The sequence below is a fragment of the Enhydra lutris genome, unplaced genomic scaffold (assembly GCF_002288905.1).
Source record: "Enhydra lutris kenyoni isolate GAN:26980312 unplaced genomic scaffold, ASM228890v2 scaffoldscaffold1, whole genome shotgun sequence".
NCBI classification, from domain to species: domain Eukaryota; kingdom Metazoa; phylum Chordata; class Mammalia; order Carnivora; family Mustelidae; genus Enhydra; species Enhydra lutris.
In genome coordinates, this window is record NW_019154085.1 from 62,854,334 (window position 1) to 62,881,629 (window position 27,296).

At 38.7% G+C, this 27,296-nt stretch overlaps 1 protein-coding gene across 1 annotated transcript in view; it reads right to left on the reverse strand.

The window, feature by feature from the left end:
• The window catches only part of LOC111157228 (polypeptide N-acetylgalactosaminyltransferase 3), a 46,023-nt gene extending 19,903 nt beyond the window's left edge, over window positions 1-26,120 (reverse strand). Inside the window, exons 1-2 of the mRNA XM_022518892.1 lie at window positions 25,767-26,120; window positions 3,608-4,228 (exon numbers count right to left, since the gene is read on the reverse strand). Of these exons, the coding sequence (XP_022374600.1) occupies window positions 3,608-4,119 (512 nt within the window). The 5' untranslated portion in view covers window positions 4,120-4,228; window positions 25,767-26,120. The remainder of the gene's footprint in view (window positions 1-3,607; window positions 4,229-25,766) is intronic.
• Between the last annotated feature and the right edge of the window lie 1,176 nt (window positions 26,121-27,296).

Genomic DNA, 27,296 nt, shown 5'->3' on the forward strand with positions numbered 1-27,296 from the left:
AATACTTTTCAAGTTTTTAAAATCAATTTAATCTATTTTTTCCCAAAAGGGAAAAAAATGGCTTACCATATAATCTATGTTCATGATTCAGCAAGACTTATTAAGTTGCTACCATATGCCATGCTGTGTTAAAGATTTTGCTCCAATAATCTGATCGATCCATAGTTTACTTGACTAAGACCTAGCATCTTAAAATACTAAACTTAAGAATTTTATATAAAAATCCCAAGTCCATGTTAAAAATCCTGTGATCCTGTTGTCTTATGAAACATTGATAGGCACAAGGAGAGCGATCATAAATAGTTTTTGACTGATTAATGGTATTACCCCCATTAGTTAAACACATTAGTTACAAATTGATCTTGAACTCATTTTTATAATAACCTCTTCCTCAAAGAAAATAATCTTCATATGAAGCCACTGGGTGTGGATGGCTCTGTATGGTCTCCAGCCTTTGAGACTGAAGCTGACCACAGTCCCTCACCTAGAGTTGGAAATGAGATCAAAAGATTTAACATACAGCAGAGGGCTTCAGACCACTATAAAACCAAAGAAAGTGACCCTGGGACACAAAAGATGTGTGGTCTATGGTAAAGATAAATAAAATAACTATCTTTAAGTTCACTTAAAAATCATAAATGGTGGGGCACCTGGGTGGCTCAGTAGGTTAAGCCTCTGCCTTCGGCCAGGGTTATGATCTCAGGGTCCTGGGATTGAGCCCCACATCGGGCTCTCTGCTCAGCGGGAAGCCCACTTCCCCCTCTCTCTCTGCCTGCTTCTCTGCCTGCCTCTCTGCCTACTTGTGATCTCTCTCTCTGTCAAATAAATATTTAAAAAAAAATCATAAATGGTTGTACAATTTTAAACAGAGTATAAAATCCTCCTGCACAGTCAAAAGGTACAACAAATAGAGTGTGTGAACAATCCAATGGTGCTGTTCAAGCCCAAAGATAAGGATGTAAATCATTCACTTACGGAGGTAAGAGCCTAGCACACTTCAAATGCTCTGTGAGGGTCAATGGAGAAACCAGAACCCCCACTATGATACCAGAGGCCTGGGAAAGCTACCCTGAGAGAGATATCCTATAAACTCTCATGAATCACTCTCACAGCCATACCTCAATATGAATGTGTTTCAGATCCTTTTCTGAGAAGAGGTCTTTAGGGTGGAATATTTGTAGTGATAAAAAAAGGAGTTAGATTGAAGATAAAGTTATTAACAGAGTATGTCAACACTGCTGAGTAAGAAAAGGAAAGGAAGGTTATAAGTGAAAGTGATTTTGCTCTCTCATGCTTTCATGATTTCAAATAAATATGCATAGTCAGAAGCAAATAACCACATTCATCCTCACTGACAGATGAAAGCAAATGATTTATTTTAGATTGAATTTTGGATAAACTCAATTAGAAATAAAGTCCAAACACAAACTACCTATTCATAATTACTCTTGACTCACAATTACACAGAAACAAATGACTAAATATAAGCTTGTATTTTTAGGACATAAAGGTTTACAAACCAATATAAAGTAAAAGTAAAAATTATTAAAAACTCCATGCTATTTTCCTTAAAAAAAAAAAACAAAAACCCTTATGACTTAATTGTCTTATAAGCATTTTGGGAAGGGAGTTTTGGGATTAAAAAAGAAATTCCCCTATATTTACTTGTCATGTGACTAATTAATATACTAATTGAGAATTACAAAAAGGCTTTGAAATTTTAAATATAAAACCTCACAAAAATTCACATAAAATATGATCACTTTACTCTTACAAGGCTTCCCCTCTGTTTAAGCTAGGATTTATCTGCTTAACTGATAACTACTAATATCAAGTAAAGGTGTCATGTTATACCATTAATGCAAGTGATAATAAAATTTCACAGTATGATTTCATAAACCCCAATTACTCCAAAACAATAAAAAAAAAGCATGTTAAACTTATGCTTTAGACATTTTTTCACATGTCATTTAAAGTAGTGAAATCAAATAACTTGCCAAACTGACTGCATATTCCCAGTCAAACCATTTGGAAAATTTGGGATATAGATGGGTGCTTAAATTATCAATTACAGGAACATCTGCCTTGGGGAGACCCTGGATCTATACTTTTAACGAGCACGGAAAAGAGCAGCAATTCTTCAGAAAATGTGTTCCTTATATAGGTTAAATTTAAAGTAAGAAAGTGTTAAATCTTCACCAATTCTTCACAGTTTTAGGTATCCAGTTTCTACCCCAAAAAAGGTTGTTTTGAGTGCTTAGTTGTTTTTCACTTAAAACGATTTCATTAATTAATATTATTGTAGCTCCTCATGCTTTATTGGAGGGGGAAAAAACTTATCTTGAGCTGACATTGTCACATCAAAGAATAAAAATTGTGCTTCTTAATTTGTGATGTGGATTGCTTTTCATTAAGACCTCTCCCCAAATCAGTCAAATGCAATACTGCATTTTAACTATTAACATAAGAAAGAAACTATTCTGTGCCTTGTTATAAAGGCAGAATATTTTATAGATATTCATTGTTTCTTCACACTTGATTTAAAAATGATGAGCAACTTAACTTTGAATCACACAGGTTAGAATAGAGAGAAGTATAAAGTACACAACTTCAATATTGAGGTATTCATAGTGAGAATGAGAGGGTCTCTCACCAGGTATTCATGATCATAAATCTAGAAAAATATGAGTGAAGCCATAGACTTAAGTCTATAAAAGTTCTTTTCTTCAGGTTCACTTCCAAATATAATTCTACCATAAGCAGAAAGCAAATATGCGGGCATCACTTGTAGTTTGTCTACCTTACACTTTCAACAAATCAACAGGTGATTTGAAAGTGGTAGAATTTATCTTAGCCTATTTGAATTCAAATAGAGCATTTGAACACTACCTCAAAGATAAGTAAGGAGAGCATAGTAGGATCTGGAGGGAAACCATAGTAAAAATACTGTGTACTTGAGATAACATGGAAGTAGTGTTGGCCTCTCAGAAGCTAAAGGGAGACAATTCTATACATAAGATACTCAACAAAACGCTAGAGGAAAAAAAATCATAATTGAATGCACAATTTAACAATACTGTTCCTTAAAAGAAAGGTTACAAAATGTTACACGGCATTGTGAAATACAATTACAATATTGAAAGTAGCCACAAAGTCTGTGACTTACTTCATATAATATTCTTATCTAATAGCTCCAAAGTCTTGACATTTTTTTAAACATTTCTATTTATTTCATAACAATACACAGAGGAACAGAAACAGCTCCTCTGCCTCCCACATTTCCTGTAAAATTGCCCCCTATTCCCTACTAAATAGATCAGAAAACTAAAGCATTTAAGAATAGAGGATTTCTATGCGGCTCTACAGAAATCAGATCTAAAATTTAGTTTTCCAGTTTGTAAGGTAACAAATTCTCACATCTACAGTGCCTCATCGAGCATAGGTATGGACAACCTCAATAATAAGGAAAAGCATAATTAGGCAAATTAAACAGCAATTGCTGATATTTTGCCTCGGCATGGCTGAAAAACAAGCACATTCCTTAGTTAATCCCCCTCTCCTGAAACCTCAATTTTAAACAATAAACAAAAAATATTCTTCAACATACTCAGGAGGTCGAGTGTCTGGTCCAAGATCTCGGTGTAAAGAAATCCTGTCACTTGCAAAAGCATTAAAACAGTGTTTTGCTTCTCCACGTTCTTTTTCCTTCTGTTCTTCAACACTTAAATTGGTTGTTTTGAACGCTTTACCAGAAGCACCAGGTGCATTGGAATCCTGAGGTGGGCGGTCAAGAACCGGTTTCAATTCTGCTGCTGTGTAATATCCTTGCAAACAGGGTCTCTCACCAGCATCCATGTTCTGCCTGACAGGTGCTCCTATTTGCATTTTTGGCATTGCATCTTTAATATTGTTTACAGCTTCTAACATTAAATCAAACACCTTGTTTTTGTTTATATTTCTTTCCATCCTTGATTCCTCTTTGGAATATTGAACACTTACTTCTCTTTGCATTAAAATCAAAAATATTATAAAGAAAACAATTACTGCACCAAGCTTCCAGAACTTTTTATGATAATGTCTTTTAAGATGGAATTTTACTAGTCGTTTTACGTGAGCCATTCTGACATTAAAAGCTTGCCACTTGACAAGTAACAGTTATAGTTTCTTCTGTAACTTATATTTTTTACCATAGATTTGCTCGCAAGAAGATTTCATTAAAGGGTAATACCTATAAACAGAAATGATAAATGGCATTAGCAGCTATTCATTCCTATAGGCATAGCTCAATTCATTCATTCAACCAACAACTAAACATAAGCTATAAACAATGTATTCTTACGGTTAACAAAAATACAAAGATATCTTGCCCTCAAGAAAATTACATTTTTGGAAGAACACATTGCTATAATTAGCTATAATCTACTGACTTTATAAAATATTAGGGATTTCTCTCCAGTTTAAAAAAAAAAACAACCTTGTAAACTGTGGTTAATATCTATTATGTGATAGGCATACAATTATTTTTATAAACAAATTTAGAGTATTTTTAAAAAGATATCTTAACTCAATGACCAAGGGGCCAAAGGACTTCACTGAATTGATTATAAAGAAAGGGGGAAATCCATAAGAAAGCAAAAGTATATAGGTAGTGTTAGGCATACATCTAAAATAGTGGCTTTTATTTTATGGAATTTGCCCTCAACTTCTGAACCTCTACTCCAAATGAATCAGTTAAGATTACAAAGTAACTTCAAAAACTCATAAACAGGCATGTTCTCAAATTTGTTCACCTGATAATACTTGTGAATCCTGACAGAACCAATAAAGACTAGAAAATTAAAAGCATCTATCTCATTGTTATTCCACAGCTATTTTCAACAGCTCACACAAATACAAAATCTAACAGCAAAAAGAAGATGGCACTAAGCTTTACTTGAAATGACTCTAAAGAGGCAACAGAGATTTGCCTTACTTTGAGTTACAAAAGCAGTATCTGGTTTAATAAAATACTGCTTGCAGTTGACCCTAAGAACAGAGCAACATGTTTATTAAACTCTAATATGGGCCACCAGAAATGAAAGAAAGAAAAAGAAAAAAGAGAACATTGATGACAGCCTGAGTCACAGATAAAGCTGATTTTCTTTACAATGATCTTTAAAAAAAAGGTATATGGAAGGGTTTCAGTATATAATTACATACTATGCACCATTATACTCAATCAAATTTGCAGGGCAAAGGGGAAGGAAAATGACTTTTCCCCTAAACCCTAAACATATTTAAGGTATTTTAAGTCAAATTTAATTTAAATAAGTGAAAACTACATTTGACACTTTATTCAGTTTCCACAGATATTGCTAAATTATAATTAAAAAGCCAAGTTTTATGATGGATTCTCTGGTAAGACATTTTAAGCTAAATAAATAAAATAAGCAGAACTTAGTTCTATACACTGCTTCTATTTGGAAACACACATGTATGTATGTATGTATGTATGTATAGAATAGACATTTTGGCTTCAAAAGATAATTATAATGTATATTGCTCATAAAAATGAGATTTTAACATTTCTGAGTTTCTGTTGCTTTAGGAGACTCATGTAAGAATTAAATTGGCCTGGTAAGCTTTTTACATTACTTGAAGACATAATATAAATCGTTTCAGAACCACGCAATGGTTGCTGTGTAATTTCTTATGTAGCAAATGTTGTGCTAGGCTCTGGCTACCAAATTAACGACAGTTCTTACTCTCAAGGAGCAGAGATTAGTATGAAATACGGCATGTCAACATGCAACCACAAAACAGTGTGACATGTGCTAAGATGGAAGACTATGAAAGCAATATGGGAGGTAAACAGAAATGTTAGGGAATTTTTGCCAAAGATAACACTGGTGAGCAGTATCCTAAAAGATAAGCAATTTTTAGGCAGATGGACAAGAGAGAAGAGAGAGAGAGAGAGAGAGACTGATGCAAAGACATAAAAAGCAAGACAAGACACGGGCAGTCCAAGTGGAAGACACAGAGAGGAAATAGCAGGAGGGGACACTGGGACGTCACTTAAAAACCAGCACACAAAATGAGACTGGAATCCACCAATTTTATTCTGAGTGAAAGGAAATGGATGATTTTAAGGAAGACTCATAACCATATTTATGTTTTAGATAAGTCAGTTTCCTCAGCACTGGTAAAGGCGATGAATACCAAAGAAATGAGGAAGGTAAGGATGGAGCCCAGGAAGTAGAATCAAATAGAAGTTGGTGAGAGAAAGCGAAGAATGGAAGGTGGATGGCTGACGTGATGACATTAACAGAGGCAGGGATTACAGGAAGAAGGGTAGACTTGGGGGTGGGAATTCGATAATCGGTTCTGTTTGGGAGACAAATTTGAGATGCTGATAAGCATTCAAAGGTGAGTTCTCATGAGCAAAAAGATATACAGGACTGGAAATCGGAGAAAAACTCTGTGCTAGAGATGAAAATGTGGGAGTCAGTCTTGGGATATAGAAGAGTTCACCTACAGTATATACAGTAAAGAGGCCAGAGAAATAGCTACATTTAAGGGATAGGTGGGAAAAGGATAAACTGGAAAGAAAGAGCAAGGGGATTATAAAAACAAAATAGAGGACAGTCAAGGGAAAACAGGTTAATAGATAAAGTATCCATGTCAAGTGGATATAGACTCTACAACTTGCAGTTAACCCTTTAGAGATGTTAATTCCTTGACAGTTGGTTCATCTTTAGAAGTAAACTGCACTAGACCTAGTCCAATGGGCTTTAGTGCAACACCAGGAATGAACCTTGGCAGAGAATCCACTAGACTCGTTACAGTCTTGCCTCCAATATCTAGGGCTTAGGACCTAGGGTGCATTCAGACTAATGGGGCAACAACCTGTTCTAAGAGATTCTAGGAAGATAAGAACAGGCAAAAGTTGAAGCTTCATAGGATAATTGTCACCTATGAATTACTACGTGATCATCTTTAACCACAGTTTGATAAATAGATATAAATCAGCCTATGTTCACCCTCCTTCCTATCCCTGAGTCAACACCAAAAATCCTCTTCTGCAGTGCTGCTAGTGATACTAGATCTCCTGAGCAACCAGATGTAAACTAGATCAGGAATTAGACAAGGAATGAGCTGTTCTCCCTAGGATGTTTCAACAACACATAAACCAGGAAAGGGTGCAGAGAAAGTATAGAGTAAAGGGAGATGACAGAACTATATACTTCTGTAACAGTGATGGTTTTCCCAAAACATATGGCAGATATCATATTCGTGGGTAGGGTGGGGAATGAGAAAGAAGGATGGAATTAATGAGGTAGTTGGAAGAAAGTTCTTTTTTAGGAATAAATTATAAACTAGAGAAGTTCTTTACCAATAGGGCAAATAATCCTATCATTGTGTGTGTTTGTCTATCTAAGGAAGTCACTCAATTAGTCTTAGTTTAGGATGCATCCAATGAGGGAGTCAAGAAAAGCTCATGTAGGACACAAACAGTGTCTCCCTTTTTCATGGTTGTTTCTCTGGTACTTACCAGAATGTTGGTGACACAGTGAATACCCAGTATAGATTTGACTAGAAAAGGAAGAAGAAGGACCAGGATTTCATATATTATTAGAAATAATAAAACAATAACTCATTTTTGTTAAATGTTGATTAGGTCCCTGATACCTTAACATTACACAGGTTCTCACGTAGTCCTCCAACAATCTTGTGAAGTCATTCCCATTTTACTGACAAACACGGAGAGTCAAACAGATTAAGGGGCCTGGCCAATGCCATTCTTTTAAGTGGAATGGTAGCATTCTCCCAACTGTGTTCAAATTTGATCTAAATTACTAAGCTTTTAACTGAAGTTATCTGAAATAAGACCTTTAAGGGTCAAAAATTGATATTCTAGGGACTCCTAGGTGGCTCAGTCAGTGAGGGAGCTGACTTTTGATTTCGGCTCAGGTTGTGATCTTGGGGTCTTGGGATTGAGGCCTGAGTCAGGCTCTGCACTCAGTGGGAAGCATGCTTGAGGATTCTCTCTTTCCCTCTCTCTCTGCCCCAACCCTGCTCGCATGCTCTCTCTCTAAAATAAATAAATCAATCTCAAAAAATTTTTGATACTCTAAATGTAAGGACATAAGGGAAAAACCTAAGGAAAAAACTACAAATAGCTTCATATCAGGTAAGGTTTTCTGGACAAATGAGTTAAAAAGGGAGGGGGGGGGGAACTGTTTCCAGAGCATATTTTTAGAAATAAAGATTCAGGATGAGACTGTGGATTTTAACAATGGAGGATTCACAGATTGAGACCTTTGAGTAGCAAGAGTCTACTAAAGTTGGAACAGGATGCTTTCCTCTTTTCAGATTATTTCAGAAGGGAAAAGTCTACTTTTATCAGTTGCTGATCACTTGAGGATTCCAACATAAATCTCCCAGGAATTTTTATAGGACTTTTCTGCCCTTTATTGCTAATGTGTACTATTAGGCTTCCATTAATGAAAATTATACTCCACATCAAGCATCTCTATCAGTGGTCTTCAACTCTGAGTACACAGTAGCAGAAAGCTCTTTAAAAAGAGTGTCTCAGACTTCCCTTCTAGAGAGTTTGATTTAATTGTTTGAGGGGCAGGGCATAGGGCCTGTTTTTGTTGTTATTTTAGGCTCTCTAGATAATTCTAAAGGGCAGCAGGTGCTAAGAATCACTGGTCTAGGTCAGAAGACTTTGGGCAAATCAAACTAGCACCTGAAAAGAAAAGGTCTACGTCTATCCTAAGGCAACCACAACCACACTATTAATTTCTAATATTCCAAGGACAGGTTTTTCAAAATAGATCCTTGATATAAAATGAGCAAGAGTGGGGTGCCTGGGTGGCTCGGTTGGTTAAGCGACTGCTTTCAGCTCAGGTCATGATCCTGGAGTCCTGGGATGGAGTCACAAATTGGGCTCCCTGTTCAGCAGGGAGTCTGCTTCTCCCTCTGATCCTCTCCCTTTTCATGCTCTCTCATTTTCTCTCTCTCTTAAGTAAATAAAAATATTTTTTAAAAAATAAAAAAATAAAATGAGCAAAAGTTATTTTGACTTAGAGAGATTAGATGAAATCCAAAGCACAAATAACCCAAAGTTTCCTGAAAAGGCTTATTAGAGATTAATGCTGATATAAATGAGGCACTGAGGTTTTACTGCAAACTATGGTGCTGTAAAATCATTTTTCCCATCAGACTCTGAACAATAAAACACATAATACAACACAATAAAGGAATGAATTAAAGAAGACCAGGATTCTTAATTCCCATTCCTGGGAATAACATCATGTTCCTAGACCTCACTACTTAGCAAATTTGAAGACCTTTGTGAAAACAGCCAGTGAAACAAAACAAATTTCTCCTAGAATCAACTTCCAATTAAACTCAGAAGTTTCAGAGATGAAAAAACAAAAATCAGCACAACAGCAATTTCAGGATATAGAAATGATTAGCAGGTGAAGGTCTTGTTCTTATTGTACGTTCTAAACCTTTAAATACAGCTATCTAAAATGGTCATTTGCTAATTATAAAATATCAGATTCACAGGAGATAGGAATACCATGAAATCATTTTTTAAAACTAGAAAAAAAATTAATTTAAATTCAAAGACCTTCTAAATTCCAAAGTATAAATGTCTAAAATTAGAAAAAAAAATTCCGAGGCCTCTGCTCTTAAGGAATATCAATCTATATCCTAATATTATATGTAGACATTACAAGAGGGCATTAATAATAAATAAAAATATCCACAAAATGATATTTTAAAAGGCTAAAACAGTATGCATGAATCTGACAGTCTGTGGAGACTGGGTTAAAAATCAATGGATTATTCTTGGGGTAAAAATATCTTTCTCTCTGAACAGAAAGAACTGAAATATCACAAATTAAAATAACTACAAAGCTGTGGCTACCAGTTCGGTAGACTATGGTTTCTCAAACTCTACTGTAACAATGAATCACCTGAGGATGTTGTTTAAATACAGATTCAAATAGGAAAAGATCAAGATAAAATCCATCTTTAGTCTCTGTTGTCTCTTCCGGGTGGAAAGGACACATTGCAAACATTAGTTGTTAGTTTAATTTAAAAATTCCAACTGAACCCTAAAGATACAAACATAGTGATCCGAACGGGCACGTGCACCTGAATGTTTATAGCAGCAATGTCTACAATAGCCAAACTATGGAAAGAACCTAGATGTCCATCAACAGACGAATGGATAAAGAAGATGTGGTATATATACACAATGGAATACTATGCCAAATACTATGCCAAAGAAATGAAATCTTGCCATTTGCGACGACATGGATGGAACTAGAGGGTATTATGCTTAGCGAAATAACTCAATCGGAGAAAGACAACTATCATATGATCTCCTGATATGAGGGAGAGGAGATGCAACATGGGCGGTTAAGGGGGTAGGAGAAGAGTAAATGAAACAAGATGGGATTGGGAGGGAGACAAACCATAAGTGACTCTTAATCTCACAAAACAAACTGAGGGTTGATGGGGGGAGGGGGGTTTGGAGAGGGGGGGTGGGGTTATGGACATTGGGGAGGGTATGTGCTATGGTGAGTGCTGTGAAGTGTGTAAACCTGGCGATTCACAGACCTGTACCCCTGGGGATAAAAATATATTATATGTTTATAAAAAATAAAAAAAAAATTCCAACTGAAGCAATCTCCTAAAGCAGTGGAAACAGAACATTTCATAACTGCACATGAAAGTAACATTTAATAAAAGAAGAGGAAAGTGTTTCTTTCCATTTCTTGTTCCTATATTCCTGACAATAAACCTTTTTTTTTTACATACTTAGGGATTTAGGGTCTGGTTCCAGGTGACTTTAACTAGCACAAAGCCTAATTGGTATATGAAACTTGCTTGCTACCGCATGAATGAAAGCATGTTATAAAGGGTTAAGTTATAACGTTACAAAAGAGCAAAAAATTACAAAACTCTATACCTATAATGTAGTATAGATTATAGATTAAGAAAAGTATACCATTGCAAAATTAATACATATTGGATCATTGCCACACATTATCATCTAGATTTCCTAATCAAATTAAAACAAAACAAAACAAAACAACAACAACAAAAAACTTGCCCTAATAAACCTTACGTGCTTGGGCAGAAATTTTATTAAGTGCCCTCATCTGCTGGTTAGGGAAGGGAGGAGTGGCAGGAAGTCATTCTGCTTGTATTCATTGTTAAAATCAAATTTCACGGTGACTTGCTGTTGTGGTTTGTTAGTTTTGATTCTGTTTAAGTCCGTGTCCACATCCTTGTCTGCAGTTCTTCTGAGCAGGCAGTGACTTGTGGATATATGACAGGTGACAAACACTGACGCTAAGCAAATTGCACTGAGATGGCTACGTGCTGCCTCCCAGGAGGAGGAGGAGGCAGAAATACCCCAAAGCTCCCAGCTAAAGACAAAGCAGAGTTGCTCTGGCTGGCTGGAAAATGCCACGAACAGACAGCTAACTGCATGTAATTGTCATAGAGGAGGATGACTTTCTGAACAGTCGTCTCTGCAGGTTGTGTGACAAATAGCCTAGTGACAGAGCCAACTGCCAATAACTTAGAGGCACAGGTTTTAATATAGAAAAGTGTGTGGTCAAACATCCAACCTCTCAGCTAAACCTGGTCAGATAAGCATCTCCATTAGCAATGTTATCTTTGGAGGTAAAAGGTTATAGAAAGGTTCTTGATTTCTGGACCAGCCAATTCTACCTTTACAGCTTGGAGCAACAAGTAATTATGGAATTATAATACTCTTTGGGGAGAGGGCAGGATGATGGTGAAGGGGAGCTCACTTACTCTCCAGCTACTGTGAATGAATCTGCAGCTATGAAAGCTATATACTGATAATTTATGGCATAGTAGATAGTAATTTTGAGGAGTGATTTGAGTGGTCCTACAGATTACCCACTTACCTAGTACTTCCCCTGGACAGAAGGACTACATTTTAAAAGATTTGTCTGTGTATTTACTTTGTAAGCATAATAGATGGCCCTCAGATTAGTAAGGAGACAGAAACTACATAGTGATTTGAAAAAGGAAAGTTTAATCTATCATTAAGAGAGGACTGGAGTAACAGGGAATTGGTTAGTGAGTGAAAGAGAATTCTAAATAATATAGTAGTAGACATAAGGAGCAACCACTATCCACAAGGCTGAGATGAGGGCCCAAGGAAGAACCCTCCCCTCACCAGCACTGAGAACCAGAGATCTCTATCGAGAGAGCACAGTGTTGGCTTCCTGATGGTGGAAAACTGACAGATGTGTCTCACTAGTGAAACTCATCCAAAAAATCTGCCCTCTGGAGTTCCAGAAGAAGCCATTCATAGGGAGGTATCAAACCCTGGAACTTGCTATGTGCTGAGGATAACTGTTGGCTTCTGGGTGCGGATGGCCCCTGGAGTTAAAAAGCTGTCCCCTACAGTCTAATGCACTTTCATGTATAGCCTGGGCCAATATGGTGCCAAACTGGTCCCTGGAATAAAATTTGGGAAGCAGGCTCCCTGGATACCCAGTTTTGTGGGGCCCCCAGTGTGCACATGTGTGGGGCTAAACAGAGAGTGTCAGGATCAGTGACTTAGGCTAGGGAACAGGCCCATGATATCTATGATCCCAGGGTACAACATTACTGCCCAAGTCAAGCTCTGGAGAAAGTGGACGGGCCAGGAGTGTGCCAGCTCTAGAGAAAGATGCACCATGCAATTACCTAACACTAAAGAAAACTATGTGGAGGCTGAGAAGTAGAGAAAAAGTATGCCCAGAGAGAGCCTAACCAGGAAGCCACCCTGAAACCAGGAAGGGAAACACCTTTTACTTTCAGTGTCCCTCCAGTGCCCTCTATTGATAAGGCTTAACATCAATGCCAGGCAGCAAAGGAGAAATATCTACAGGGCCCTCATCCATTACTGTAGAGCAGAAGAGAATAAATTTGGAACTGAGCGACAATAAATTGATAATAGCGTAGTCTACCCTTTTGACTACTCAGTTTCCATATGCACACACTTTCTCACACATTTGAACTCCTGTACAATTACAAAACAACTCTATATTCCACCAAACAAGATGCAAGGATCCTCCTTACAAGTGCAGAGGAAACCTCAAAATGAGATGCAGAGTGCCAACAGCCATTGTACCCATTACTATGACAATATGAATTACTTTTCAAATTCGGTCACAATCCCACCAAATATTTTTACCTAAAGACTAAATTATAAACTTAAAATCTAACAACGTCAGTGTAAATATTTGTTAAAAAAAAAAAGAAAGAAAGAAAGAAAATGGGAAGGAGAAAAGAAAATGTTGCCTCCAAAAATAAAGGTCTCTTAAGTATAGTAACAACTGAATAACCAGAAATGTTACTGAAGTGCTCCCAAATTTCTGTGGGTCTGATTATCCTCTGGTTTTCATATACTTCACAAAGACATCTAAAGTACTTGCTACTTCCTGTTCATCAGATACAATCAATATAATATTATCAACATAGCAAATCAAAGTGATATTTTGTGGATTGTTGGGATAATTGAGATTTCTAGGACAGGAGAACTGACCTGGCGTTGGCTCTGCTAGATAAAAGCCAATTGCCTTTGGTGGCCCTTGTAAATTGGTACGGAGAAAAATCAATTAACCAAGTCAATAGCTACACACCAAATGCCAGAGGCTGTGTTGATTATATCAAGTAAAGATAATATATCTGGGACAGCAGGCACACTTGGAATCATCCAATGATTAAGTTTACAATAGTCCATTTATTCTCTAAGATTCATCCAACTTCTGCACAGGCCAAATAAGGGAGTTAAATGAGATATGATAGGTATCTCAAGTCTTATTTCGAAGATTTGATGGTGGCCCTGATCTCAACAATTCCCTTGGGGAAACAGTATTATTTCTGATTTACTATCTTAGAAGGAGGAGAAGTTCTAAGGTCTTCCACTTAGCTCTCCTATCACAATGGTCCTCTATCTATGACTTAGAGAACTGATATAGGGATTCTGCCAGTCATCCAGAATGTCTACCCCAATTATACATTAAGGAAATGGGGAAATAGGCACAGGGTAGATCTCTGACAGCTAAAGCCCCTATCAGTCAGACTTGAGTGAAGACTCCATCTATTACCTAACTACTGTAATTCCCCATTATGATGAGAGGGCCACAAATGGTATTTTGGCTCCCTAGGAATTGGTATGAAAGGTCTGAGTATTTTCTTCTCCCCAAAGCATGGCTACAGGTCCATCTGGAGAAGGCTTTTGAGGAAGATCTGTGTTGTATGCTTGAAGCAGTTGTGGATCCTTCCTCAAGACTAGGCCTCAAATTCAATCGAAGGGCTCTGGGCCTGAGGACCGACTTACATTTGGTGATGACACTTATCGGGTGAGAGGTAATGATGCTCAACCGTGGCAACTAAAGTCAATGTTTCTGCCACCACCCCTAGAGTTTTTTCTGTATATACACAAAGTGATACTGTGGTACTGTCCATTTATTTCATTCATCCCATTTGCAAAACAAATGCCTTCTGATTACAACTCTGTCCCTGATTTCTATTATTGTATATATCCCTATTTTGTCTTTGGTGATTAAATAAATGCTGCTACTTGTCTTCTGCTACTATGGTATCCCACCATCTCCACTGAAACCAGGGAGCCAATCTTAATGGCCTACAAAGGAGAACAACCACAGATTTTTTTTTTTTTTTTTCCCACTAATGCAGGCACTTCCCTCACTGATCACTGATGTTTTTCTCATATCTTAGCAAAGGGAGAGTGTACTGGGCCTTGTCATGGAACATAGTTAGAGGATGGGGATGCAGGTTCCACACAATAAGTTCATTGAACATTCATTTTTTGAAGGAGTCCCAAAACTCACAAGTAGTACACAATTTGTATCTACTCATTCTCCCTTTCGAGGCCTCAGAATTTTAAGGGAGAGAGGAATGCAGGAGCAAGTGAGTGAGACTGCTTGCTGCTTGATGGTTGTCACTTAGCACTCACTTTCTACAAGCTTATCTACAACTCAGTGGGTCCTCATCCTCCACCTCTCAGCTTCCATCCCTCTAGAAAAAGTGTCAGCAAGCTTTCTACAAAGGCCTAAATAGTAAATGTGTTTTATTTGGTGGACTGGGTGGTCTCTATTACAACTACCCAACTCTATTTTTGTTTTGCAAAAGCAATCATACAAAATACACACATGAATGGGCACAGCTAGTTCCAATAAGATTTTGTTTATAAAAACAGGTGGTGGATAGAATTTGGCTCAAAGGCTGTAGTTTGCCAACTCCTGGTCTAGAAATCCAAAAAGGCTTCAACCTGAAATTTACATATTTCCCTATACTTACCTAGTCTCCATTAACTTTCACATCCCCAGATGTAAAAGAACTAAATAGTCCTTCATAAATCCATAACATCATTTAAAAAAATAGGCATAAAAGCAATGTCTGCCTTTGAGATTAGGTGATTTTGCACCTATTCTAAAACATACAATATCCCCCCACTTATCTAGTCACCATCTGAAATTCCTACATTACCCACCCCTCATAGGGAAAGAATGAAAAAGTCTTATTAAAACATGTTTCAGATGGAAATAAACCAGTGACAGACTAAACTTTAATTCTTTTCTCAAAAGCCAACCTCAGGCAGAATAATTTTCCTCAGGACTATACACAGACAATTACATAGTGAGGCTAATAAGAATGCTGAATGCCAAGCTCCATATAGGGAAGAGAGGGGTACCTAATTCTGTGGGATTTGTACTTAATTCTTTAGGTAAAGGGGAGAGGCACTGAGGGATTTCAAGTAAGGTGATGACCTAATTCCACAACTGAAGTTTAAAATGGTTATTCTCGAAGCTGTGCTGAATTTGGATTTTGGGGGAAAAGGGAGGCATGCCAGAAAGAAGACTGAAGGTGGTTAGGAGACTATGAAAAGTAAACCATGTGAGAAATTGAATAGGAGTGGTGTGGAGTCTTGAGAAGAGATCTAGAAGTTAGGGTTAGCCGACTTCAGCAAATGAATCAATGTGAAGCCTCAGAAGGTCCTTAATGGTGAAGTATGTGAAGATGGGTTCCTGACTTGTGTGTTCTCTGTTCTAGATTATCTGCAGAGGAAGACCTGGAGCTAAAATAACAGGGCAAGAGGCCACGAATGCTAAAAATGGTAATGATAGAGGGTAATGAGTATGAGAAGGAGACTGAGGTAATGACAGCAACAAGTCTTAACGAGTTCAAAATGATGGGTCATATCTGAAAAAAGGTCATGGTCAAAAAGCTCAAATAAAACAAAGAAAATAATAATTTGCATCAGAAGCCCTCTCTGCACTATTAACGGTCCCTGGAAGGACCCACCGTGCCACCAGGTATTTAGTATCAGGTGTTCTTTTACACTTTCCCCAACCCATCTGACTCCAAACTTTCAAGATCTCATACTACTTGCCTCCATCAATGTATCAATCAGGTGTAAGGATAACGTCTAGAAATTTACCCCACAGATATGCTAATATGCTAGTATCCAACATCAAAATGCTGGAACAACTGACAACTTTACCAATAGAAGAATAAATTGCAATAGATAAATAAATCATGGTAGGTTCATATGATGGAATATTATGCCAGGTTAAAAACAAAGAAAGCGGGGCGCCTGGGTGGCTCAGTGGGTTAAGCCTCTGCCTTCGGCTCAGGTCATGATCCCAGGGTCCTGGGATCGAGTCCCGCACCAGGCTCTCTGCTCAGCGGGCAGCCTGCTTCCTCCTCCTCCTCTCTCTCTCTCTCTGACTGCCTCTCTGCCTACTTGTGATCTCTCTCTGTCAAATAAAAAAAATAAAATCATTTAAAAAAGGCACTTTATATGCTGATATGAGGGTATCTCCACAATAAGTTAAATTAAAAAAAGATTGATTTGCATTTTTATGTATGCAACTTATATATATTATATATATACACATATGCACACATATATAAAGAAAGCATTGTTTGCTCACAGGGAGGAAAACCAGGTGTCAGAGGGCAACAGCAAAAGGAAGACTTATCATATACACCTCCTTATTTTTTTTTTTTTTAATTTTGGACCATCTGAATAGAGTAACTACTTAAAAAATAAGCTGGAAAAAAATTGAAGGTAGAATAAACATTTTCTGACATACAATATCTCAAATTTCTTAATTCCATTCATCATTTCTCAAGAAGCTACTGGGGAATGTATTCCATCCATATGAAAAAGTAAATAAACAACAAATTCACCCATATCTAAGAAATAGGGACTCCATCAGAAATGTCAGTGAAGAGAAATCCCAAACAACTGCTGTGGAACAGGTCTAGAAAGCAATAGTCCAAATTCAAACAAGAGGATAGAGAGCTTCAGAAGAAGCCAATAAATTGGTGTGATTATGTAGAAAAATCATACTGAGATGATGTGGGAGTATATAGAAATAGAAATTGATATGTGGAAAAACCAAACTATCTTTTTCTTAAATGGATTATTAACTCCATGATTAAAAAAATTTTACTCAGACTCACAATACACTCATGTAATTAATTAGCAAACAAAATGTACATAATAATCACAAGTAAATACTAAAATGGAAACAAAAATGTGAGAATTTTATTGGGAGATGGAAGAAGGGAGACCAAGGGTTATGTGTGTAAAAGAGCTAGATATTTACCTATTTTAATGGGAAGTCAGTAGATAATATAAAATATTGATAAATTAAGAAATAGCAGTATATGCATATTGTTGCAAAGGGCAAATACTGGAAGAAACACCTAAAAGAGTTTAAAGTTGTTGCCTGGAGGCAGCAGGACTGGGGAAGATGAGAGCTGACTGGATTTTTAAAATTTTCTTTTCTTAATTTTTTTAGAAGATTTATTTATTTGAGAGAGTGACTGAGAGAGCGGGAGGGGAGGAGGCAAGGCAGAGGGAAAGGGAGAAGCCACTGAGCTCCCCACTGAGCAGGGAACCCAACACTGGGATCCTGGGGATCCCACAGATATGTTAGTATGCTAGTAGAATGATAACCTGTAACTCTGCACACTAAAGCATCATTTTTATCTCCACAATAAGTTAAATAAAAAAAAAAAAAGAGTTGACTGAATTTTTGTTGCTGTTGCTGTTGCTGTTGTAAGCCTTTTAATAATTCTTTCTAATTTTATTTACATATAAGTAGGATACAAGTACAGGATTTGGAATCAGACAGCTTGGATTTGAATACTGGCTCCGACATTTCACTGGCCTTGTAGACAGAGGCAAATTACTTAATCTCTCAATTTTCCTGTCTCTAAGATAGGGAGAAAAACAGCATGTACCTCATTAAGTGGCTTTGAAGATTAAATGTTTAATTCATGTAAATTGCTTAAAATATGCCTGGCACATAAGTGCTCATAGTAAAATAGTAAATAAGTGCTAAAACTTATTAAGACAACAGATATTAACTTTTGTTACTTAATAAAAAATATGAAGACATTAACGACTAAATTCTAATTTTAAAAACATGAACCACATATTAAAGTCTGCTCCCTTTGTGAGAAAACTCACAAAGTTAACACTCCCAGGTACTAAGTCGGACTTTTTCTTGAGCCTACAGTCTTCACTTTAATCTGCAGCTAGGGGAAGACTGGTGAAAAATTCTACTTAGTACTGGAAAGGGGAAGTTCAAACTGAAATCTGAAAGATGAGTTTTAGCTAGATAGGCCGAAAGAGGAGAGAAGAGAGTCCCAGGAAGGGACAGTGACACTCGAAGAAAAGACAAAGGCAGGAGGAACATGGTAATAAAAAAAGGCAAGCAGAGCCAGAACAGAGAGTAACATGGCAGAGGTGTGCACACTAACACAGGAGTAAAATCGTGCCAGGCCTTTAGGCTGAGTCAAGGAATTTGCCTTATCCTAAGGTAATGAAGAGCTTTAAGCAGTTTTGAATATTTTGAAAAGCTCTCTCTGGGTATAGCATGGGGAACCAATCAGGAAGAATTCAGATAATCAATAGGGAGGCCATTTGCAAAAGTCCAGGCAAGAGATGATGGTAGTGACAGGAAACAGGAATGGAGAAAAGAAGAGAGATCTGAAAAGTATTTATATAAGAGGTAAAACTGGCAGAGAGCCTTTTTTTTTTTTTCTGGTCTAGTCTGATTATGATTTAAGTAAAAGCTCCCCCTTTAACTCCTCACCAGTAGCAATATTCTTAGTTGTAAAACATTCATAAACAAAAACTATAAGACATTCCAATCACAAAGTTAACTCTTCACTTCTAAATGGTAAAACCCAGGTCTTGGAACAAAACCAAAAGGCACAAAAATAATATTGAATTCAAAGGAATAAGATGGAAATAACAGCAATCTAAATTCAATAGGCTAAGTACATGAAACAAGTTTCCTAACTCCTCAATTTCTGTGGTTGTTGCCCATGAAAAAGCAAATATCCTGCTTGCCCGATGTCACTCCCCTCTCTGGGCCACTTTTCCCCGAATATATATATATATATATATATATATATATTTAAAGATTTTATTTATTTAACAGAGAGAGAGATCACAAGTAAGCAGAGAGGGGGGGGGGGGGGGGGGGGGGGGGGGGGGAAGGAGCAGGTCCCCTGCTGAGCAGACCCCCCCCCCCCCCGCCCCAATGCAGGGCTCAATCCCAGGACCCTGGGATCATGACCTGAGCAGAAGGTAGAGGCTTGACCCACTAAGCCACCCAGGAACCCTTCCCCTAATATTTTTACTTCACAATAGGCTTAGAGGAAAGAGAAATATTCCATGCTTTGCAAATATCTAAGGGTGTGTGTGTATGTATGTGTGTGTGTGTGTGTACAGGCACAAAAGCAGACTATATTAAATCATATATGTAAAGTGCATGACAGAATTATGCATAGGACATCTCCCCCCAGCTCAGGTGTATGTTGAGGTGTGTGTGTGGCGGGGGGGTTACAATTTCCTAAGTGATGTGAGAACTGAGTCTTAAGAATCAGATTTATAGAGCTAAAGATAAAAGGAAGGTATCTCAGAAGGGGGGATTAACAAGAGAAAAGCACACAGGAAAAAACAATGAAATCTGTTGTTGGAATATAAAATTTTGGTTCACAGAGGACAGATCCAGAGTTAAGCAAGGGTCAGATTTTGTGGGACCATTTTGAGGGCCATGTGTTCTATCCTGAGCAATGAGAAGTTATTAAAAGATCTGGGGTACCTGGGTGGCTCAGTGGGTTAAGCCTCTGCCTTTGGCTCAGGTCATGATCTCAGGGTCCTGGGATCGAGCCCCACATCGGGCTCTCTGCTCAGCGGGGAGCCTGCTCCCCACCCCACCGCCTGCCTCTCTGCCTACTTGTGATCTCGCTCTCTCCATCAAATAAAGAAATAAAATCTTTTAAAAAAAAAAGAATTAAGCAGAGGAAAGAGAAATTCAGGTTTATATTTTGAGAGATCATTAGCTGAGGGGTTCTGCTGAGGATGGATTTGAGCTTAATGCCATCTGCTAAGATATTAGGTAGCAGGTGGCTACGGTACCCCAGTTAAAAGTTGATAAGACCCTGAACTAGAGCAGAAGTAGAATTTGTGGGGGAAGGAAAGGCAGAAAATGTTAACAGATTCAGTGATCTGATAGTTGTGGAAGTTAAAAAAAAAAAAAAAGTAAAAAAATGACCTCTGAATTTCTGCCATGACAGTTGGATAGTGGTACCGATCCATAAGCCATTCTCCAAAAATCCCTGGAGCCAAATACATTTTAAAACTCAGAATACTGGGGCACCTGGGTGGCTCAGGTCATGATCCCAGAGTCCTGGGATCGAGAGTCCTGAGATCGAGCCCCGCATCGGGCTCTCTGCTTAGCGGGGAGCCTGCTTCCCTCTTTCTCTCTGCCTGCCTCTCTGCCTACTTGTGATTTCTGTCTGTCAAATAAATAAATAAAATCTTAAAAAAAAAAAGTCCTATCATTTAAAAAAAATAAAAAAATAAAACTCAGAATATTTTGAAAAAAAAAAAAAAAACCCAGAATATTTTGGATGTTAGAAAGGAGATATGGTTTACATACCCAATATAACAGTGTACCCTCAGCAGTGCCTGGAACAGTACCATGTAATCAAATATAGCAGTGTATCTGTAGCAAGACACATTCCACCAAGTGGAATAGATGATAAATATCTTCCTGACAGTGCATTTAGTTTTCGTAGCAAATTGAGTTCAAGTTTTGCTGATAAATGAGTTACCAAAACATTTTGGTTTTCAGGGATTTTTTTTTCGGGGACGGGGGGGAGGTTGGAATTATGGATATGAAATGTTAAAAGTAGTAACACCTATAAATAAAATATAGGAAGTAAAATAGGTTGTTTTTGTTTTCGTCTTTGATGGGATGAAGGTTCTGGTTTACTCATGTATAATCTCCGATAATTATGACATCTTAAAGATGTCCTGTGGACAATGGGATAGATGAACAAACTGGTTGGTACAGTTTAAAACTAAAACAATCATAGGGAAAATGTACTCTAGGGGAAATATTCTCTATTTGGTGCCAAAAATATGAGCCCAACTCAGAGAATGACTCAAGGAAACTTCATCTGTCAACAGTCACTAATGACCTACAATTCAGAGTCCTACCTGTCTCTGCTTTACGACATAAATTAATGCATTTGAGGCTCTTGCCATTGCTGGCATTGATTTGAGTTCAATGTTGCTATTAGCAGTACATCAATTATGTTAAAATTACTCAAATTACAGAAAATGAATTATTCTGATATTAACTAGATGCATAATTAGGTGATTGATAATACATCCTTCTCAATCAGATTTTCTAGTCATAAAAGATCTGTCATAATAAATGCATTTCTACAATTTATGAACCAGAGAACTGAATATGTTCTCAAGATGATTTGGGCATTGATCATTTGCAAAATATTAAATATACTAATTCTCTTTTGGAAAAAAATTCCTTCTATCAGGAGTGAAAATTAAAAGCTTCTATGGAAGGCTTAATCATCCCATCAGAGTTTCCAATCTCTCAATCTCCCAGTCTAGTCTTTTTAGGGGCTAGGAGTCTAATTCCTAGAATTTGTCTCTTATATCTGTTTCACAGTAAAAGAAAAATATATAAAAAATATATATAAAATGTTAACAGACTCTGTTAACAGACTACAAACGAACTGGCTTATGTTTACTCAAATAATTTTTTTTAACATCCCATCTAAGCACTATTAACATGCCATAAAATTTAGGACTTAGAACAGAGCTGGAAAGAATTATTTTTCTCTCAAACTTTCACTTGATAATTGTTACCATCAAAATCCCCTGAGAAAAACCCTTCCAGTTTTCCCTGTCCAAACATACTAAATGAGTTTGAAGGATCCATTTAAAATACGCTAATGTACAGTGAAGTTTCATGCAGTTCCTATGTTTGAGAGATTTAGTCTAGCATCAGGTCCTAGAGTCTCCAGCCCTAAATGTTTCATGAGGATTATAATTTTATATTTTTAAAAATGTACAGCTTGGTTTTCTTTCTTTCAAATATGTGTATGTATATGACGCAGTATGCTAATAGAAAAATCAGCCTTCAAAATTCTAATTCAATAGAATGCTGTAATTCGCAATGTAGGTTCCAGCCCATTTGTGGTCATAAAAAATCAATCCAGTGTGTTGAGACCAGAATTTTTTAAAATAATAGAGAAAATCCACATTGTGAGGTTAAATATTGTTTTGTAAGCCTTGTTACACACACACACACACACACACACACACACACATATACTGCACTGAAGCAGTTTCTTAATGAGGATTGCAGTCCAAAAAGAAGTTTTAAAAATACTAATGTTTAAGTGTGCTTGCCAGTCAAAAATCTAGAGTGTTGCCAATGGAAGGATGACCCTGGGTTGCTGCCTCATAAAATATATTTTAAGCCAATATAATAAAAGATCAGAGGACTAAATTATGTTGTCTGTGTTGACTCAAAAATTAACTGTGGCTCTGAAATATCAAGGAAGGATTAAACATCTTAATCCACATGGCATCTTCCATACGCATGTGGTCCACAGTAAGAGAAGAACGACATCCTCGTCATCTGGACAAGTTGAAATTAAGGTAAATCAGAGCTGGACAAAGAACAACGGACTTTTCTGTACCCATAAAGGTCTTACAAACTGTATGAAAATCAAAAAGATAAACGTCTTATGATAAGTGGGATTAAGGGTGGTCAAAGAATAACACGGGCCTTGAGTCAAGTCTCTGGAATAATAATGCCATGTCTACCGCTAACTTGCTGGCTGAACTGCCGTTAGAATCTCTATCTCAGCCTTGGTTTGTCACCAACTGATTGGACTGACTGAGTATCCAAAGTGAGAAGGGGATCTTGATAATACTAGGACAGGAGGAGATTCCTGACTTAAGGCCTCATTAACTTAATCTAGGGAAGTTTTTTGTTTTTGTTTTTGTTTTTTCTATTTTACAGATAGTTTAACAGAGGCACACTGTTACTCTAATGTAAACATGTTACATTTCTTCTTTAAGAGTAAAGATAGTGTAATAACATCTGGCTCAATAATCCATGAAGTTTAAATTAATACCCTAAGCTCGAGGAACAACGCTTACCTCTAATTATTAAATAGTATTTAACATATGTATTTCTCTGAATGGAGATAAGATTAGGAGGGCCAGATAGGCTCTTTTGACAAAAGCAGAAAGCATTGGTTGAAAATATCATTAATAATTTGGGGCGCCTGGGTGGCTCAGTCATTAAGTGTCTGCCTTTGGCTCAGGTCATGATCCCGGGGTCCTGGATTCCAGCCCCACATTGGGCTCCCTGCTCAGGGGGAAGCCTGCTTCTCCCTCTCCCACTCCCTCTGCTTGTGTTCTCTCTCACTGTGTCTCTCTCTGTCAAATAAATAAATAAAATCTTTTTTAAAAAATGTTAGAAAAATAATTACACCCTGTTTGTGTGGTTGACTTTTTACCTTTAATTGCACATTAAAAAATAAATAAATAAAAATAAATAAGACAAAAACAACAAGAGAGGGAGGCAAACCATAAGTTTTTTCTTAACTATGGAAAACAAACTGAGGGTTGCTGAAGGGGTGGGGGTGGGTGATGGGGTAACTGGGTGATGGGCATTAAGGAGGGCACATGATGTGATGAGTACTGAGTGTTATATATATAAGACTGATGAATCACTGAACTCTACCTCTGAAACTAATAATACCGTATATGTTAATTAATTGAATTTAAACAAAAAATTTAATAAAAACGATAATAAGCTATAGGATTTGCCTAAGACATTTTGTTAAATGTGCAATTTAAAACTTTTTTTAAATGAGCAAATATAGCAGTAAACAAATGTAGGCTCTGGACTTGCCATTTATTATTAGAAATCTCTATGTAAAAATGCTGTAGTTAAAGCAATATAAAAAGAAAGATGCTTGGTACAAATAAACTGTCAGAATGTTTAAACTAATATGTATGCTAGACATCAGGTATTAAAAGCAAAAGTTAAATTTAAAGAAATTCTAATTGTAGAATTGATGACTTTATGACTTTAACCTCATGTCTTTTAGCCACAGACTCAAAGAAAATGTATACAGTAAAAGAAACAACATACTTTCTTACAACCAGAAATTCTTCAAATGAAAATACAGCAACTGTCTTATTTTCTAACAACAGAATTTGAATTTAAATGTCTTCATTATGTAGTATAACTTTATAGCAAGTTACATTGGCTTAATAACATTTTTCTAAAAATCAGAAAAATAGTTAACTCTATGGGGTTCTAAAAACAGAAATAGTTATTTGATGAGTTTGAAGTGGTTTTGATCAGTTTTGAGAGAGAAGGAAATAAAAGGCTAAGGTAAGGACCAGTTTCATCCTCATTTCTTAAGCTTCAAAAGCCTAATTAGGCAGGGAAAGGAATTTGGCCTGGCACACCCAGGTTCAGTCGTGGCAGGATCCCGAAACAAAAGTTTTTCTGAACCTTTGAGTCATATGCCACGGGCAAACCAGAGCCGCGATATACAGGTCGTTAAGTCAACAGGTCCTTTAACGAGATGGTGTGCGGTTGGTGAGTGGCAGTTGGATTTCTTCCTGCCACGAAGAAAATAACTCTTCTCGATCAAACCGGAAAGTGGGCGCTGCTCTGGTTTAGGGAGTGCACCCGGAAAAGTGTAGAGATCAGAAAGAAGGAGAGGGAGAGAGAGAGGGATGTCCGCGTCCCGACCACAGAGCGCTTTCCAAACCACTCGGAAACCATTTAAACGGCTCAGGCGGCCGCGGTTTCCAGCCTAGGACTGTCTGGGGTCCGGCTGGGAAAGTTGCCTGGCAAAGCCATGCCCTTTCCCGTCGCGGACTTGCCCCCCCCCCCCCCCGCCAACCATCCCCCCCGCCCGCCCCGGCACAGGGACGAGAGGAGACCAGCAACCTGTTAGCACGCGTGGAAACGCGGCCGTCTCTCGCCTACCCAGCCCCTGAGACCCCCACTCTGAGACTCTCCCAGGGTCAAGCTGCGGACCACCGGGACTTCTGCCTGGGTCCGGCTCCTCGGGGGCCTCCCTACAGAGACTGCCAGGGGCGACAGGGCTACCCCCGGAGCGCCACCTGCCCCGGCCTGGGGCTCCCCTCTCGGCGTCTCGGGAGGGGCAACTGAAACACTGCTCTCGAGACCACCTCCAACCGGCCGCTAGGACCGTACCCTCTCCCCACCACGTGAACCTCGGAGTCCGTCCTACCGCCTCCTCCGACGCTGCCCAGGGTCTACTGGCCCCCCTCCCGTGGCCCGAGCGCCGGCCCGCCCGCTTACCTGGCGGGTGGGCACGGCAGGACGGCGGGAAGCAGCCGCCGGGCGGGCGCTGGACTTGGGCCGGGAGCCAGGTGCAGGTGGTGGCGGCGGCGGCGCCTCTGGTTGCTGTCGCTACAGTTGCCGCTCAGTCCAGCTCCTCCTCCGCCGCCGCCGCCTCCTGCCTTCCCGCTGGGCCTCCTGCGTTGCCAGGAGAGGCCGAACCGAGGCTCCGCTTCCTCTTGGAGTCTCCCAGGTGAGCTCCAGCCTGCGACGTCGGCAGGGGCAAGGCCCCCGTCCCGCGCCTGCGCGCCAGCCTCCTGCCCCGCCCAAGCCCTACCTGAGCGCTCCAGGTAAGGACCCAGCGCGCCGCGCGCTGGGTAGGGGCGCCGTCAGGGCGGAGCGCAGCCGCCGCGCTCCTTCTGTCTCCGCGGACACGGGGGCTGGTTCTCCAAGCGAGGCGCGCCTCCGCCCGTCTACATTTGAGGAGTCCTGCACTGACCGGGTGGCAGTGGTCGCCTTGTAGCCAGAACTCAGTCTGGGTTCTTGGGGAACCAGAAGTCTGTATTTCCCTCACACACTTCTGCCTTTCTCTGCGGTTCTCCAAAATAAAGGAGTGCGCTGCCCGGAGACTGGGGGGCCCAGTGCCCCCGAGAACCACCTCATGACGGCTGCAACTGTTAGCTCGTATGGTTTCCTCGAGCAAGGTTCAGCAGCTTCTGTCACCAGTTAGGTTCGCGAGCTATTGGGTGAGCTTCCTTCCCGTGTACTAGTCTTGATCTCATCACTTGACTCACTTCGGCACCGCTAGTGGTTTCCGTTTCTGTAAGCGCGCGCTCTGGTAGGGGCGCCTCACGTCCAAAGGAGGAGCCTCCGTCTTCCAAAGAAGAGCCTCTGGTATTTGGCAGAGCCCTGCTAACTTGGGGCGCACCACCCCCTCCTGGGTTGCTATCGGAAGGGAAACCAATTTCCAGACGAGAGAGAAAGCAGCGACAATAGAAAGAAACCTGCTGTCCTTGTTTGGAAAGACACTGGCTTCCTGGAGAGGTTTTCCTTCTACTGTAGGTTTGCTTGAAAGCTCCCCATCCATTGGGAGGGTGATAATGCAGACTCTAGGGAAACAGGGGGTTTTGCCACTGTTTTTAAAGACAGATTTTTTTCAACAGTATTTTTTCCTTTTATGATATTTACAAGCTTGTTTCGGCCGTCCTTCTGTTACGACAAACACTGACACACCCAAAATCAGGACTTAAAAATGACCTTTATACCTTCCTATAAACTCATTCACTATTTGGCTCTATCTTCAATGTATATAGAAATACAAATAGAAAAATAGCCAAAAATGTTTTAGTAGCATGCTTAATTACATGATGGTAGGTTTTTCCATAAAGTTTAGCTGTGGTCTTCCTCCTGTATTTTGACACATACACTTATGGTTTCTTTTTATTGGTATATTAGTGTTATGTGACACCTAAAATTAAAATTTGAAAATACTGGTTAGTATAGTATCAATAGGTGTAACTTTAGAACTTGGCTAGTCTGACATTGGTTTTA